Below are 18,552 nucleotides of genomic sequence, written 5' to 3'. Positions count from 1 at the left end.
ATCTCCAGGGTTGGAGACTCCACAATCTCTCTGGGAAACCTGTGCCGGTGTTTAGTCACCCTCACAGTGGAAAAAATGATTCCTGATGTTCAGGAAGAACATCCCATGTATCAGTTTGTGCTTACTGGGTCCTGTACTGTCACTGGGCACCAAGGGAAAGATCATGTCTCAGTCTTCTTTACACCCACCCTTCAGGTATTTATATACATTGATAAGATCGCCCTGAATCTTCTGTTTTCCAGGCTAAACAGTTCCCGCTCTCCCAGCCTTTCCTCACGGGAGAGACGCTTCACTCCCTTAATCGCCTCTGTGGCCCTTCACTGTACTCTCTCCAGTATTTCCATCTTTCTTTTGTAATGGGGAGCCCAGAACTGGACACAATTCTCCAGGTGTGGTCTCATGTATGCTGAATGGAAGGGAAGGATCACCTCCTTCAACCTGCTGGCAGCACCTCAGTCTCCTAATGCATGCCAGGATAACAGTAGCCTTCTTTGCAGCAAAGGCACATTGCTGGCTCATGTTCAACCTTGTGTCCGCTAGGACCTCCAGGCCCTCTTCTACCAAATTGATTTCCAGCTGGGTGGCCTCAGGTGCAGGTTTTTGCAATTCCCTTTATTGAACTTCATGAGATTCCTGTCAGCCCATTATCTTCAGCCTGTCAAAGCCCCTCTGGACAGCAGCATGACCCTTTGGAGTATCAGCCACCACTTCCAAAGCTGATGCACATAGGCATCCAACATGTTTAACAAGTGGTGGAAGATTAGGGTCATATTTACACAGTGATCACTGTAGTGGCTGTAGCTAAAAAAGACCTGACTGAATCACCTTTAACTTGTGTAGACTAGATATGTACCTCAACACAGCACTGTAATGCAGAGCTATTTACAGAATTAGCCATGAGTACTGCTTTCTCAAAGACATCTGCGGAGTCTCAGAAGCAGTATAGCAAAACTAGTAATGCCTAGGTAAGCCCTAGTTAAAACTGTGATGCATCTAAACTGACAACAGTCAGTGTATTGTGAATATATGCTAAAATATTTTTAGTCTGGTAAATATTTTTAGTCTTTGAACACAACAAAATGTAAGCCCTGGGCTTTTGTTTCTGAGGCTGTGAGGGTAAGTTTTTTCAAATATCCTCCAACTTAACAACTTTTTCTTTCCGCACATATAAATTTAAAACTTGCTGATATCATGGAAAGGGAGAATTCTAGTATCTTTTGAAAATTTTAAGGTCATGCCACCCCATGAAATACTTCTTTCTTTTATCTCCTGGATATCAGAGAGCTGTGGAAAAAAAAGAGGAATTGGGGATCCTCTCTTGTTTTCAAGTCTTTTTGCTTCAAGATATATCTTTCAATTGAAAATATAGAGCGAAGACAGAACATATTACTTGTTCTCTCTGAAGAGTAGTAATTTTAGATTTTAAACTGTTACCATTACCAAAAAATCTAGTTCTATGTTTTTGAGAGCTTTGGAAATACGTTTCTCACCTATTTTTATGTGAAACATATCATTTTCAGCTTGCTCCAGTAGGCATGCTTCTAACTTTTAGTGTCTCAGCGTGACATAGTAGCATAAATTTTAGGAGTTTCATTAGAAATTTTTGTAAGGACATTGCAATTATAAGTGTGAATTATAGTTAAATTTTATAGGATGCTCAATGTATTTAGAAGAGCTCAGAGGGCTAAATAAGAATTCTGTTTGGAATACAAATGTTTTAAAAATTTGAGGGACGTTTAGGAAGGTAAAGTGATCTAATTTGAAATTTTGGACTTGCTGACTTGGTAGTCTTCACCAAGTTTTCCTGTTTAAGATCACCTTTATGTATTTGCTTGCTGATTTTTATGCATGTTTCTTTGAATGATTTTATAGTAGGAAGTACAAAACAAACAAACAAAAAAGCAATCAATCATACATAGCTAGCAACTGAAGCATACCTGACATTGAAACAAAATTCAAATAACATTTTACCGAAATAAGTTTGTTCTGCTTCATTTACTATGGGCACAATGAAATATCAGAATTAACATGCAAATAGATACATTATCAAATTGGCTGCACAATTTAATCCCTCCCACTTTTGCTATCTATAAATCTCAACTAGGTATGCCTGACAAGTTTAAAATTTGATGATGGTCACATGAAATATTTTTTGGAACATGCAGTCCATGTACTAATTCTTAACTGACTGTACCTTAAGAACACATTATATTTAATCAGCCTGGATAGCATTTGCAAATGATGTCATTAAAGAAGTCACCTGTTAATACATTTATGTGATCATTATGAAGAAATCTCTAGCCATTTTAATTAATAGCTTTATTTTGCTTAGGCAATATTTTCTGCCAAAGCAGGGATAACAATCTAGGCTAATCAGTATGAACTTGCAGCATTTCAGTAAATACTCTCTCCTCACCCTGCTGTATGAACAAATAACTGAAACCAGCTTTTAAACATACCTCAATGTCCCTAGCGAAAGACTGGGAATGTTAATTCATGACTACAATATAAAGCTAAGGCATGCTGTTGAAACAGCAGAAATATTCTGCTTTTTACAGTCTTAGTTGTTGGAAGTTTTATAAAGTGTTGTCTGATAAATTATTTATAAACTGTCTGTAAGTTTTCTTCCTCCTGTGATGGCTTGCAAACACAAACACTGATATTGGACATTGATGCCATTATGCAAGTTTGACTTTTCCAGAAACTGCTCACACTGTTTTTTTGGCCTGCTGGGCTGACAGTTGTGTGGTAATGAATGCAGTCAATATGTTTACAATCTGAAAGATCGTCAGCATAACAGAGGTCTTATCTAACAGTGAGGTTTAATAAGCAGTGGCAGTTGTAAGTAAAGTTGAGATTAGGATAAATTCCAGCTTCTTCGTGGGGGCCTGCTGCTGAAAACTTGGAGCTCCAACAACAGGAAAAAGAAGTGCATCTCTAAGAAACTATAATTTAACAGTACTTGATTTCTTCTCATGCCTTGACTTTCATGCATTGCATCTGTCACCCTTCTTCCTTCTCATTTGAGGTGGTTTATCTTTATGCTTCATATCTTTTAGCTATTATGTGTTCTGTATATATTTTCTGTTGCTGTGCTTCCTTGGCAGCATCTTTAAGCTTAATCTGCAGTACTGTAACATTAAAGAAACATCCAGTTTTGTCATTTAGCTACAAACAATGTTGACTGGATTCACCACATAGAGATGTAGTAGTCCTGGGAAACCTCAGTTCTGCTCACCAGACACATCAACTTCCTTATGGGAGTGCCATTAACATGATTTCTGCTGTCTCTGAGTATATAAATTCTGAATCTGCTGCCTGTGAGCTAACAGCTGTCTTTGGACATTTCTGATTAACACCACTATTCAGCTGCTTAATGTTCGTCACAGATACAGGTAGTAGTACTCTATAGTACTCTTGGTAGCAGGATGAGACCATTTCTGCATAGCTTTTCTCTAACTCTTCTCATTATATTGCTGGTGGCTCCATGATCTGAAATTGATCTTTACTTGGGAATATAAACTACCTTGATTTTTAAGGTGATGGTATCTCCTTTTTCACGGACCATTTTAAAATGAATTACATAAATGGACTGCTTAAGATAAATGATTCTAATATCATGGCTGGCTGAACTAGGGACTGTGAGTTCCCTTTTCCACTAGTGCAAGTAAAAACCTGTGACAATCATTTAATACCTAATGATGAAGCATTAAAAAGAATACTTTCTTATCAAGTTAAGGTAGTAATTCCCCACCCCACCCCCCCAACCCCAATTATTTAAATTTTTAGATTTGAAGGGTGGTTTTTCTCTGCTTAACCTTTTGGAAACTTGTTTCAATAAGAAAAACTGGGAGAAGTAGGATACAAGACTGAGCACTGATTTTCTCTAACCTACCTTTTAGATGGAATGCCACTAAGCTGGTGGATTGGAAGAACCAATGAAACACAGACTTACTGGGGAGGTTCCTTGCCTGCTGTACAAAAATGTGCTTGTGGATTAAAGGGGACCTGCATTGATTCCCAGCACTATTGCAACTGTGATGCGGACAGAGATGAATGGTGACTTTTTAGTGTTGCTTATTCACAGTATTTTTTCCTGGAAAGTAAATAAAACAGATTTAAAACACCAAGGCTATTGTAAATTTAAATTACCAGAGTGTCAGCTGCTTCTTTGATATAAAACACATTTTCTCACAAAATTATAACTATATACATTAAGTATTATTGCTAATTCTTTTACTCTGAACACTGAGGAGAATTTAATTTTACACAGATACTTTCTCGTTTTGTTGTATATTGCGTGTTATATATTAAGACATTAGCTCTGGTCTTTAGTACATATTCAGTTATTAGTTTTAGAATACTGGAAGTAATTAAGGCTAAAATAAAAGGTTCTGGAAAAAAGTAAATTAATTTTTAGCATAATTTTAAACTATGTTTTTAAGTTCAGACTTTTTACCCCCCTTTTTGTCATCTACAACTTAGATAATTAAAATTGGACACCCTTGCTATCAGCAAAGTGAAGCACTCATATGGAATCCTATTCTAAGGGGATGGAAGGATTTCTAAAATGTAGATCTTCCACTTGTACTTGAAATTCTGTGATATTATTTACAATCCCATTCAAATAAATAACATAAGAGATGAGTTCCTGTTACAATGTCAAATCTGAACCTGACTTTTCACTTAAGAGGATCAGATACAACTTTCTCAACAATAGCTCCAGCGCAGTATAGGACTTTATGAAGCAGACAGGGACTTCTCAAATGAAAGCTTTTCTGTTGAAGAAACTTTTAAGGTTTTAAACTTGTAAAGCATATTTAACATATGTAAATCTGATTCAGTGAGTAAGTTAATATATGCATGTTAATAAATGTATCAACATCTGCTTTTGAAAATAGAAAAATGTAAGGAAGGTACTTAGGAACATCTTATGTACAACATAGAGCAATATATTATTTTCTCCTCAAGCTAGATATCCACCATTCTTTTAAAGAAACAGCTAGTGAATTTAGTTGGAAAATGCTTAGTCTCTCATCATGATTAGGGAACTCAGCGGATACAGAAATGAAGTTACAACAAAGGGTTAGTCAGAGAAAAATTCTTCACAAGCTTCAAAAGTTTCTGTAGGAAAATAATTTGCATCTGCAGTAAAACTCATGGAGTTATACCTGCTGTGCTCATTCCAATAAAGAGATTAAACAAATATACAGAACACTAGGAATTTCCCTATTATTGTGCAGTACAAAAATACAAACAATTTTTCATTCTCAACATCATTTTAAGTGTTAAAAGGTGAACACATTTTGAGACAGGATTTTGACTAGTTGCTAGTGTATGTAATACATTCTTGCTCAGTTTTGTTATTCATTTAATCCATAGTCCATACATAGTTTAATTTATAGTAGTAGCATACTTGTAGATAAAGCAGACAGAGGATGACATGCATGTCTTCACTATAACCACTTTGAATAAATTGCATATGTTGATGAGCATATTACATTAAAAATATAATGACTCCTGTTTTATATTTCTGTATGTATCCACTTTTGACATTTTAATTTTCATTTTAAGTGGAGACTTATCCCAGAAGTCCAATGTTATGGAGGCTATGCTTACACTTATTTTGGTGGTTGTGCTTAATGTTACATTTGGTTCCCTAGAGACCTAGGGCCAAAACTGGTGCTTATGAAATTTAGAAATTCGGTTCTGACACTACATTAACAAAGATTATGAACAGGGAATTTGGTCTAAGATTACAAGTACTGGGTGTGTGCTCTGAGTGCTAGGTTGCGTATCTCCTTTTCTGCAAATTACTTATTTGTAGCATATGCTACTTTTCCTGTACATTCAGCATAATTTCATATTTTTCTATTTAATTTTTTTTAACTTTTGTCAAGGTGAAAAAGGAAAAAAAAAATGTTCAACTTATTTGAAAGTTATACTAAGCCATTTAACATTCCATAATGAAGAGACAAGGCATTATAGATACAGTATGTCCTCAGCAACATAAAATTACTGACATGGGCAAATACATTATCTTAGGCAGCCACCTAGGTTCCCTCTTTATGTCAAAAACAGCTTTGTCATGCTTATGCAGACAAGCACAACCATAAAACTGCCCACCTCCCATGAAATTGTTCCAGTCCTGTCAAAGGATCACAATATCAATACCAAAGCATACGTTTGTATTCACAGTTGCTTGTATTAGCCATAGAGTTATGCAGCACTTTTTTTCAGAATTTAATACTTTCCTTTTCCCTAGCAATGTGTCAATGATAAAGAAATGTTTATCAGAAACATTCAGGAGAGTTATGGCTTTCATTTTACCTTTTTAGGACTAATGATACTGGATTCCTTTCCTACAAGGAGCATCTACCAGTAACTGAAATTGTGATCACAGATACTGACAGACCAAATTCTGAAGCAGCTTACAAACTGGGGCCTTTGCTTTGCCACGGTGACAGTAAGTAACAATTGCAGAGTTTTGCTAAGCAACAGTGGGTTTTGACTGCAATAGATTTTAGGTGGTGTTTGCTCAACAACATAAGATACACTTTAGTAAAAATTTCATGCGGTGCTTTTAGTGTTTAGAAAGGAAAAAGACAAAATGCCATGGTCCAGTGCAAACCGGGGTGGAATTGTAAAGATATATTTTTGATGATACACATCAATAGTGAAGACAAATAGTATAGTTTTCAAACAGATATTTTGAGAATAAAATCTAGTGGTTTTATGCAATTTGAATTAAATTATGAATAAAGCATTACATGAAGGGGAATTTATAACTGGCTAACATATCTTGGGAGAAACATACCCTTCACCGGATATGCATGCCTTCATCACCAGACCTTATGCATGTTAAGTCCTCTGAGTATTTGTGCAACTAGGAAAACTGTACTGCAGGAGCTTAATCCAGCAATATCTATGGGAGATTAATCCAACAATAACTATAAAGAAAATTTCAATTCCGTATAAGAATTTAAAATTTAGAATTTACTGTATACAGTAATTCAAAACATAAAGCTTGTACATCCTGAATATGTATGTAGGAACCTGAAAAATATCATGTGTGAAGAAATCATTTAAAGGTAATAAAACAACTGGAGCAAAACTGATACCTTACTGAAGATTTGTGATAACATTTCTGATTTCATTAATTGCCATCTTCATTGGCAAAGAAAACAGATTTAGTTTATGTTCAATAGCAAAATATCGCACAAAATTCTATGGCTGCTGCTGTTTGTAATCCAAAATCAGGAGAAGCAATGCTATAAATCATCCTGAAGATCTTAACTGAAGAGCTGAATGGGCAGGATTTTGTTGACAGTTGAGTAAGGGATTAAAATATTTAATAAGTTAAATTTCTTTACATTAAATCCTACCCTATGAGTTTTCATGAACTTCACTATTATTTCAAATAATTACAAATTACTATTTTTATTCATTATGTGATTTCCCTCCTTCATCATATGATGTGTTTGTTTTTCAACTTTCTTCAGCCTTTATGAATAAGAGGAAATGAATACCAGTAAAGAAGTACCGATTTGTACTTTTAGGCTCACTCAGAAGGCTGCATAGATAAATAAATGTAAATTGGCATGTATTTATTTTTATGTCATCTCTGCTTTCATTCCTGTGACTTGTCAGAGTAATTATGCCTCGAAGATTTGTTAACAGATGTGTGTTACAGCAATGCAGTCTAATTTTCTTATGAAAATTTATAAGACATGAAAAAAACCCTGTTGGGTGCTTCCTTTTCACTTGTCTGACTTCTGATTGTAAGCTGATCATTTATCCTGCCTATCAAAGAACTGTTAAATCCTGGGATTATGATACAGGATTATGGTATAATACAGAGTGGAAAGGACCAAAGGAGGTCTCCTGCTTACAGCAGGATCAGCCATGAGCTCAGACCGGGTGTCTCAGGGTTTTGTCAAATTGGGGCTTGAAGCCCCCAAGTATGAAGCCCACACTGCTTCTCTGGGCAGCCCACTCAGCTGCTTGGCTGTCCTTATTGAGAATTCTTTTTACTTGGATCAAGCCTGAAACTCTGTTATTTCAACTTATGCCCATTGCCTTTGATACTTGCACCTTACACCAATGCAAAGAGCCTGGCTTTGTCTTCTTGATGATTTCCCCTTAGATTTCAGGGGCTGCTGCCAGGTCCCCCACAAAGCTATCCCTGTTCCAGGCTGAACCAGCCCTGGTCCCTCAGCCTGAAGGGCAGGAAGTGTTCCAGACCTGAACAGGCTGATGGCCTCTCCCATACTTGCTTCTGTTTATCAACATTTTTTCTGAAATGGAGGGCCTAAAATTGGAGCTAATATGTGGATGTTGTCTTACAAGTGTTGAGTAGAAGGAGATAACCATCACCCTCAGCTGACTGGCCATGGTCATACAGCTTATGATGCAGCAGGCCTCGGTTGTGGCCAGGGACAATGAAACCAACCAGGCACAATGACGGTGATGAAACTGAAGTATTTATAGCTTATGTAGTACTAATAAGTGGGAAGAATTTCAATTTCACTACTCACCAAGTTCCCAACTACTATTAATTACATAATCTGACCCCAATTGTCACAAATCTTCAAACATGGGAGCCAGCTATGTTCCCTGGGTGAATCATTAAAATGTACAGATAGTTCTGATACCCATTGACCTCCCTGCCTTTATTTGACGTTTGCTTAATCTGAGTGATAGAATTGCTGTAAAATTTCACACTGATGCTAAATGATCACAGTATTTCTAGACAAATTGCAGTAGAGAACTGTAAAATGTCATGAGGACAAGCACAAGAAGTCAGAGTCTGAATGTCAGAGAAATATTTTTGTGATGTTAGACAACACTATAGAATTTGACTTCAGAAAGAAGCAATTTGGGACTGAAATAATTTTAGTGAAAAGACCTTTTAGAATATAACAGTTAATGGTGATAATACAGCAAAAATATTGAAAAAGAAAGTTCATTTTGATTGTTGAATAAGACCAGTAATGATACAATTTTTCTCAGGTGTTTATGTCATAAACACAAAGATAGTAAGAGATTCCATGCTTTTAGGGAGATACAAATTTGAGGAAACAATACAGAATTTCTGAAGGAAAAATTAATATAAAATCATAGAATTTTAACATAAAAACAAAGTGCAAGTTGTTCAATAAAATATTAATTTTATGATAATATATAATAAAATATATAAACTTGAAGTATCACATAATGTTATATATTCTGCATCGTATATTTTATATCAAGTATCATATATATTACCTATATCATATCATTATAATATTATATTATATATATTATAGCATAATAATATATGATATATAATATATAATAGGTCATATATCTAATATTTTATATTGTATTAAATTATGTTAATATCTTTTCTCATACACAAGATAATTATATATTATAATAAATATTCTATTATTTTAGTCATTAGATTGGAAATGACTGAGTGTATGAATTACTAGCCTTTTTTGCAACGATCTTTATGTAGCATTGGTGGGTTTTATAATGAAAATTTTCTTTAGAGTTCATTTTTCCAGAAAATGTGAAAAACCATGCGTTGTAGTAATTTCTGAGCTGATAAATTTCACACTGGACAAAACTGATGAAGTCTAAACTCTCTTGCAAGATCAGCAATAACATATTAGTAGCACTTTGAAGCTGAAGGAACTAAGACTGTTACTAAGACTTTTTCTAAACTGAGGTTGCAGACACCCATGAGGGTCTAATTAAATGCACTTTTAGTGACGTATTTTCTTTTGCACCTTTGGGTAAGTGGAGAACACAGAAAAGTTCTAGTAGCAAATACCCATTTCTCAGACGTGCTGTCAAACAAGGAAAAATAGATATTCTTGGATTCACTAGTGTGGTTTGAGTACTCTCCAGAGAGATTGTTGCTTATTTCTGCTTCTGTCACTCTCTAAAACTAAATTATACAATTCTACTTCATAGTGGATATCCTTTTATTAAATATGTTTTTTGTTCTACCTGACAGACATAAGTTCTTCAGAATAACTCGTTGGCATGCCATATAAAAACATCAGGGAGAAGGTTTGCTTGTATTTGTGATATACTTAGTACTTCATTAGATGATTCAAAACCAAAAGATCATAAATTCTCATTGCATCAATAATCTATTCCTTGTAGGACATCTCCATAGAGATGAAAATAATTGTTTATGTCCACAGCAAAATAAAGTAGACCCATAAATAGTTAATTGAATTGAATTGTCATAAGCCATGGCTTGACTAAGTTTACAAGTTATAGTTACTTCATTAGGCACTTCTAAGAAATTATGTATCATAACTCAAATGCAGTCCGGCAGGATTTGCCTATTCTTTGCACATTTTTTATTTTCACTCTTTTATTTAACATTGCATTACTATACTTGGTTTCTTTATGTTAGGTTTTATGGATTGAGTCTCTTCAATGCAGTGTATTACTTATAGAAAACCAAACCATATTTGCTAGAACAAACCACGAAAGGGCAACCTAATATAAGAAAAATAATAACAAAAGCAATACCAGTATATTTCTTTTTATGTATAAAGTTCCTTTCAGATATTAATTATTTTCTGAGCACTTGTGAAAGTTAGCTGTCTATATTTCTAAGATGCCAAAGTGCAATGCAAGTTGTTATGATATTCTAGAGGAATATGGCCATTTAGAGAAATTAGGCCATAGTATTTGGTGACACTCGGTTCTATACATATGAGTACCATTCACCCATTTCTGTCACTTTTAAAATATATTACTGATTCATTTCTATGTTCCCTTTTCTGCTGTACAATACAATATTCCTAATAAATCATATGACAGCACTGCTGATATCAGACTGAAAAATATATCTAAATAAAATGAAAAGCCCCTCAATACAAGAAAGACATTGAGATGCTGGAGCGTGTTCAGAGAAGGGCAACGAAGCTGGTGAAGGGTCTGGAGCACAGGCCTTATGAGGAGCGGCTGAGGGAGCTGGGGTTGTTTAGTCTGGAGAAGAGGAGGCTGAGGGGAGACCTTATCGCTCTCCACAACTCCCTGAAGGAGGTCGTAGTGAGGTGGGTGTTGGTCTCTTCTCCCAAGTAGTTAGTGATAGGACGAGAGGAAATGGGCTCAAGCTGTGTCAGGGGAGGTTTAGGTTGGATATTATGAAAAATTTCTTCATGGAAAGAGTAGTCAAGCATTGGAACAGGCTGCCCAGAGAGGTGGTGGAGCCACCATTCCTGGAAGTGTTCAATAAACGGGTAGACATGGCACTTTGGGACATGGTTTAGTCTAGTCTACCTTTGATTGGTTTAGTGTGGACTTGGTGATGTTGGGTTAATGGTTGGACTGGATGATCTTAAAGGTCTTTTCCAACCTAAACGATTCTATGATTTTATGATTCTATAAAAGTTAAGATTCATCATTAACCTATATCAACTGAGTAGGGTAACAGGAAAGATTTTGAAGCATATGAGGACAAAAGAAACCTTTGGGCCCTTAATAGGTAGAAATACTATGGTTTTCATGAAAAAGAAAAAAATCTCTTTTTTTTTTATCATTCAAGAAAAAACCAGATGTTGATTAAATTCTACTAAAGAGAGTTAGTTAGTATGGGTATACTTCTAAAAAGCCACACCATTCAAGTTTTTATTTTTGTTGGTTTCCTTGCAAGAACTGACTCGAAATAATCCAATTTATTACTATGAAGTTTCAGTAAGAATTAGAACATATAAATATATACAGAACACTGAAAGAAAGCTAATATGCCAAAACTACATGTAATAAATGGGTAATTATAATCTGCCAGCATCAGACTGATTCTTGGCCCAAAAATAAAATTGAAGATATAGATCTTACTTGAATAAAACATAATATATATTAAGTGTAGTGCAATACAATGTAAAGACAGCACGTCATTCAGCATGAGTTTATATAAAGTAAATTTGGCCAAACTTTTGAAGGACTTCAGTACTTGTAAAGGCCATTGCTGAGGTGAGATGCTTGGAATCTAGTAAGATATTTCATGGTGTGCCACATACTTGGTTGAATAAAAAAAAAGGGGGGAAATGTACAAATTCAACTGCAAAATTATAGTACAAGCAGGTAAATACGAGCAGATAATCTATTCAATGAGAGTTCCCAATTTGACATTTAAACCAAAAATATTAATGTGATCTTTGGATATAATAATTTTAGAGACCAACTGTATTGACTGATCATACGGGGTAACTTCACTAAAGCAGTAAAGTAAAGTTCTAAGTTTAGCCAGAAAAATCTGTTTCACCTCTCTGCAGTAGCCTGAGAAATCAGGACATGTCTTTGACTGCTAGTAACAGAAGTATCAGTATACTGAGTGTTCACTTCTTCCTCTTATTTATCTTTACAATATGAATTTATTTTTGTCCTAACCTCAGTCTAATCAACATTATTGTGATCCTCTTTACTGCTTCCTGCATAATCAAGAAGTTTAATACAAGTCTGTGGTTACAGGTTTACAATATATAAAAAGGATGTAAGATTAAAGGATCGCATTAAAGAAGTTAAGAGATGCATTTTTTAGTGAAAGCCTCTTAAGCTTAATCTCTTTGCTTAGCTCAGGCAAAATCTGAGGTGATATGCTCAGCTGAAATGGAGTTTCATAGAGTAAGAACTTTCAAATAATGTTCTTGAGAGCAGGAAAGAAAATCAGAAAAGGATCCAATGGTTGGGATTTGAAGATAGGCCAATGGGCTGAGTGTGTGTGCATACATAAATATGTATGTAAATTGACAGTAAAAGCATTTGTGAATTTTCCATAAAAGGTCAATTTTTAAATGAATTGATTGAATATTTTTGCTGGAATAAATGTCTTTTTTTCAAATAAGAATTGATTTGGGGAATGTATATGGTCTGTGGCATATTAGACGTTGAACTAGATGATCGCAGTTTTCCCTTCTGGTCTTTTAATCTATGAATCTTATAATAAGCTGCAATGTAGCGGAGCTGGAAGTAATGATACAGATGGGGCAGCTGAACTCCACAAATTCTCAGATGCAAACAGTTGCCAGCTGGTCAGAATTCATATCATTAGGAGGATAGCTTTAGAAGAAGCAATCTGCACAGTTCTCAGTAATTTTGGCCTCCTCTCTGCTGGGATGGATGAAGTGAAATTTTTGCATCTAGCAAAACTAACAGAAATATTGGGAAAACAGGGAAAGGAATAGATGTAACTAAACCACATAATAGGTATTGATGATTTTCCTGCTGGGTTTTGTACAGGAATAAAGTGAAGCAACCCACCTCCCAACACAACACAACACAACAAAACAAAACAACATCAAACCCAAACAAAACAAAAAAACAAACAAAACCATTAGCATACAAATAATAGATGATCACATAATTTAAAGATGAGTTTAAGAGGCCAGATAGAGAGGAGCAGATCAAAGACAACAGGAAAATCCTGATCATCTCCTGCTAGTTTAACCAAGATCAGATACACCAGTAGTGTCAATAGGACAGGTTAATAAGATCTACAATTTACAATAAGCATGTTTTCTGTAGTATTAACCTCCTACATTACTACTACTATGCATTTATAATCTGATCACGGTGACATTCCAGTGTAATTCAAAGATCTTGTTGATCTAGCAGAGACAAGAAGCTGGGTCTTACAGAGAAGAGCACTCTCTGCTGGAAGCTCTCTCGCTACCTGTTAAGTGTTTCAAAAAATCCCTCTAAGATGGGAAAGACAGAAGGCACATCTTCACAAAGTCTGCAGCTGCTCTGAGAAAAACAACTAGCACCTCCAGATTAACAGCAGTATGCCTGAGCTATACCAATCTGTAAGACATGGGTAGTATTTTATGTGTCATGTCAATTAGAGATTTGGTTTTTTGGGGGAGAGGGAAGACAAGTCGAAAAAATATGTACAGAAAATATTGTTGAGCAACATAAGATCTTTATTTTCTCTGCCTCAGCACTCACTATCCCTCATGGACTTTCACACTGAAAGAATGAATGATGCAACACTTAGAGATATCAAGAATAATTGATACAAATAACAAACAGATTTCAGTTTTGATTAAAAACTTGAAGTGCTACAATTTACAATTGCACAATTGTTTTGAGAGTCACTTTTATCATCTTTGCAACATTGAAATGGCTAATTTATCTGTCTTGTTCTCATTTGTTCCTTTTTCACTTTACAATTTCAAGTTGGTAAGACTAGTTGATATATGCCAAAAACTAAAGTAAATTTTGCAATATAAATATACTTCTATTTTATTTTTAACAAGCAGGATCTTCTTTTTTTATTCATAGGAAGACTGCTGTTTACTACTCAGATAAAACGCTAATTATTGATTTCCTAACTACATGGTGTTTGGCAGTTCCAGAAAACTACATAGGAGACTGTGAGCCAGATACTGTAAAGTGAAGAAATTCTTTTCCCACCCTGATTTACAACAGCATAAGATACTTTGTAATATACTTTTTCTAGATCTATACTTAACCCACTTTACTGATACAGTAGCTTAACATTCATAAATCACACAGTTTTCAGAGCTGAGGAAAAAAACCAGCTAGATAAGACAGGAAATTAAGAGAGGAAGAATAAAACTTCCTATCCTTGCCCTCCCCCAAGGACTCCATTCTGATTTACAAAGATCATTCAAATGCTTCATTGAAGCTAATTGTATCATTACTCTACTGGACTGTTACTGCTGCTGTTGTCTCTCTTCTAATTACAATGTTTTACCAATTTTGTATAAATTACTAGTATTAAACTTCCTATTGTGTTTGAATTACTGGTAACAGCTAGCCCATTGTTTTTTAAATAGCTGTTATATACTTGGCTGATGGTACTTTGCACAGGATGATAACTCCAAGGAACCCATCAGGCAGCACAGGACAGTGAGGTGCAAAGCTACCTCTCCCATCCTGAGCGGTCTGTTCACAGCTCTGCCTTACCATGTAAAAGTTGTGCTGATGGCTGCTCTAACTTGTGATGGCTGGCAGTACTCCCAAGTGGCGAGTGTTGCAGCAAGCAATTGCCAGAACACATTAACATCCTGCCATGCTGCTTTTCTAGGTGCGGAATCCGAACTCTGATTAAAACTCTGCTAAAAAGTCAGGAGAAATGAGTGAATGGACTTTGATTTTACTTCACTGGGCTGTGGACCAGGCCTCTGTGTACACTATATCATAGAGTTTGATTTTGCAGATAAGAGAGAAATTTGCAAATCTCCCCTCACCCCCACACCCACCCTTGCTGAAAACAGAGTGCCTGGAGCAAAAATCATAGTTTTGTGTAGTATTTAGACGCAGATCACAGCATTATCAGGAGAATGTGCAATGGCCTTGTTCAATTAGATAGGAAGGTATTGAATGCCTCATTTGATTTAGAAAGCAATATAGCCTAATAAAGAAATACAGGTACATCTGTAAGAATTCAGCAATAATAAGAAGTTACTGCTAGCTGAACATCATAAATGCAGTTTGTGTTCTTATTAGAAGAGGGTGTTGTTAAAGATTTTACATAAGCTTTTCAATAATCAAGAACAAGATCTAACAAATTATGATCAAATGCCAGCTTAAAGAAAAATCAAACCAGCAAAATATCTGTTTGGTCTTGTAACTTTTTTTGAGTGAAACTGACTTACATTGGATTTATCATGTAAGTAAGAATGCATATGAATTTCTAAATTGCAGTCAGCTAAAGGAGAAGATAACTTCTTTTTTTAAAAACCCTTCCACTGTAATTACTAGGAGCTGTATCCTACTTTCTTTGTGATATCTAGTAAAACTTTACTGGACTACAACAATAACAAGACTTTTCCTTCTCATGTGAGAAATATACATAACAACTGTCATAGTTATAGTTTATACTAGCTAATGTAGGTATAGTACTTAATTCAAAGCTGCTATGTTTGTTTACTTCATAAACAGATACATCAGGCCCTAACTGGACTGTCTACCTGAGATGCCAGGCATTTTATTTCCCATTAATTGTTTTTTCATTGTCTGAACTGAGCACCTTAATGGCTCTTGCTGAACCATTTTTCTGTGTCTCCAAGATCCCCCACTTTTTGTTTTATAGGCTAAGCAGGAGGCTTCTGCAGAAGTTAGACTCTCTGAATGTTGCAACCCCTTCCTAGACTGGGCACTTTCCTTTGTTTAATTGGTTATAAAACTTATAGTGGAAATATTAGATAACACTGTATCTGTCACTTGATCTTTCATTTTGACAACCAGGCACATTTTGGAATTCAGCATCCTTCAACACAGAGACATCCTACCTGCATTTCCCCACCTTCCATGGAGAGCTCAGTGCAGATGTCTCATTTTTCTTTAAAACTACTGCTTCCTCAGGAGTGTTTTTAGAAAATCTGGGAATTCAAGACTTCATAAGGATAGAGTTATACTGTAAGTAATATGACTGTCCATTATTATTATTATTATTGTTGTTATTATTATTATTATTATCATCATCATCATTATTATTATAGCTTTCAGTTGGACTAAATTAGAATTAACTTAAAGGGGGACTATTTTAAAACTGTTCTCTAGCTTTATTACTGTTACTACTGCTGTTGGAGCTTTATCAGTCCACCAAAAATCCCAGCACTGAGACTATACAAATATCCATTCAAAGATAATTTCTGCCCCAGAGGGTTCTTAATCTAAGAGCACAGCAATCAGCCCCTGACTGCTTAGACTGTTCCTCCTTCTCTTGCTCACTGCACCTCTGCGACCAAATTCTCTCTCTCCAAATTTTAAGGCTAGGCATCATGTGTGGCTGCTGGGAGATTCACTCAGTCACCATGTGTGACTCAGACCTTCTGTGGAACAGTATCCTAGCTTAGTCACACTTTCTCATCATTAATTTTTGTTTTGTTTTGTTTTGTTTTTTAAATTTTCTTGTACATACACAAATCTTTAGACTAGGTACAAATAAATTTTTGTTGCACAAGAGAAAATTAAATATCTCACTAAATTCAGTAAGAAGACTAATGTAGAATGAAAGTTTTGTCTTATTTTACTCAATGTTTTAGTCTTATATTGTTCATTATTAAAAGAGAGAATATTTTAAAGGATGAAGTATTGTTTCAAAAATTTTTTTGATTAATTTGAAATGACACATCAATTCAAATGTCTTATACTTGACAGGTGCATCTGAGAGTTCTTTAGAACTTCTTTTACCTTGCTATCAGACAGTCCTTCATTTTTTTACAAATCCATTGTGTTATCACACTCAAGTATTTTCCAGTGAAGAGTACAAATAAATATATATATCTCAAATATATATCATATTATATAAAATATTACTACAGAAACATTAATGCGTCTTTATTAAAAAGTAAAATATTCTGCTTGCTGTCTTTTGCCAATGTTAATGCCTTAGGCTATTGAAACAAACAGGAAAATACTTACTGTGTTCCTGTGGGCAGTTTAATTATAGAATATTTTGTAATGTTTAATCAATTTGGTTTGCATTATTTCAAACAGTAGTCCTGTATTTGAAAGATACCCTGTTTTCAACAGTGTTTCTGCCATGTATATGGGGCTCTGGAACTTGAGGGCCAGGCAAAGGAGGATGTAGGTGAAGGTCCATCCAGGGGGTTGCCTAGGGTGAGTCAATCAACCCCACACATTATGACTGCCTCTGTTAAGAAAAAAAAGGAGGGTAATTGTCATAGATTATTCCCTTCTGTGCGGAACAGAGGGCCCAATATGCCAACCAGATCCATCCCACAGGGAAGTCTGCTGCCTCCCTGGGGCCTGGGTTAGAGACATTACTAGGAAACTCACTGGTCTGGTACAGCCCTCTGATTATTACCCACTATTAGTTATGCAGGTTGGCAGTGATGTGGCTGCAGAGAGAAGTCCAAAAGTGATCAAAGGGACTTCAGGGCTCTGCGGTGATTAGTTGAAGGATCAGGAGCACAGGCAGTGTTTTTTTCTCAATCCTGTCAGTGACAGGGAAGAATGCTGAAAGGAACAGGAAAACTCACCTGATTAACACGTGGCTCAGAGGCTGGTGCTGTCATGGAATTTTGGTTTTTTTGATCATGGGGAGGTTTACACAAGACTGGGCCTGCTGGCAACAGATGGAGTTCAGCTGTCTCAAAAGGGGAAAAGGATTCTTGCCCATGAGTTGGCGGGGCTCATTGAGAGGGCTTTAAACTAGGTTCAAAGTGGGAGGGGATATAACCAGGCTTACTAGAGAGGAGCCTAAGGGTGGCATGGCAACATTAGGGGTGAAATCAATAGCCCAGCTCAAGTGTGTCTACACCAATGGACACAGCATGGGCAACAAACAGGAGGAGCTGGAAGCCATTATGGAGCAGGATAGCTATGACTTAGTTGCCTTCACAGAAACATGGTGGGATGACTCATGTCTGGAGTACTGCAATGGATGGCTATAAACTCTTCAGAAGGGATAGGCAAGGAAAGAGAGGCAGTGGCATGGCTCTGGATGTTAGGGAGTGTTTTAATTGTATAGAGCTCAGCGATTCTGATGATAAGAATAAGTGCTTATGGGTAAGGATGAGGGTGAAGGCCAACAAGGCAGATGTT

General features: G+C 35.8%; 1 protein-coding gene across 1 annotated transcript in view; it reads left to right on the top strand.

The window, feature by feature from the left end:
- CNTNAP4 (contactin associated protein family member 4) overlaps window positions 1-18,552 on the top strand; it is a 262,662-nt gene that overhangs the window by 216,849 nt on the left and 27,261 nt on the right. Inside the window, exons 14-16 of the mRNA XM_075725822.1 lie at window positions 3,903-4,059; window positions 6,339-6,466; window positions 16,228-16,398. Of these exons, the coding sequence (XP_075581937.1) occupies window positions 3,903-4,059; window positions 6,339-6,466; window positions 16,228-16,398 (456 nt within the window). The remainder of the gene's footprint in view (window positions 1-3,902; window positions 4,060-6,338; window positions 6,467-16,227; window positions 16,399-18,552) is intronic.

This window comes from Pelecanus crispus, chromosome Z (assembly GCF_030463565.1).
Source record: "Pelecanus crispus isolate bPelCri1 chromosome Z, bPelCri1.pri, whole genome shotgun sequence".
Taxonomy (NCBI): domain Eukaryota; kingdom Metazoa; phylum Chordata; class Aves; order Pelecaniformes; family Pelecanidae; genus Pelecanus; species Pelecanus crispus.
The sequence above is the reverse complement of the archived record's forward strand: the minus strand, read 5'-3'. Positions and strand labels throughout refer to the sequence as shown.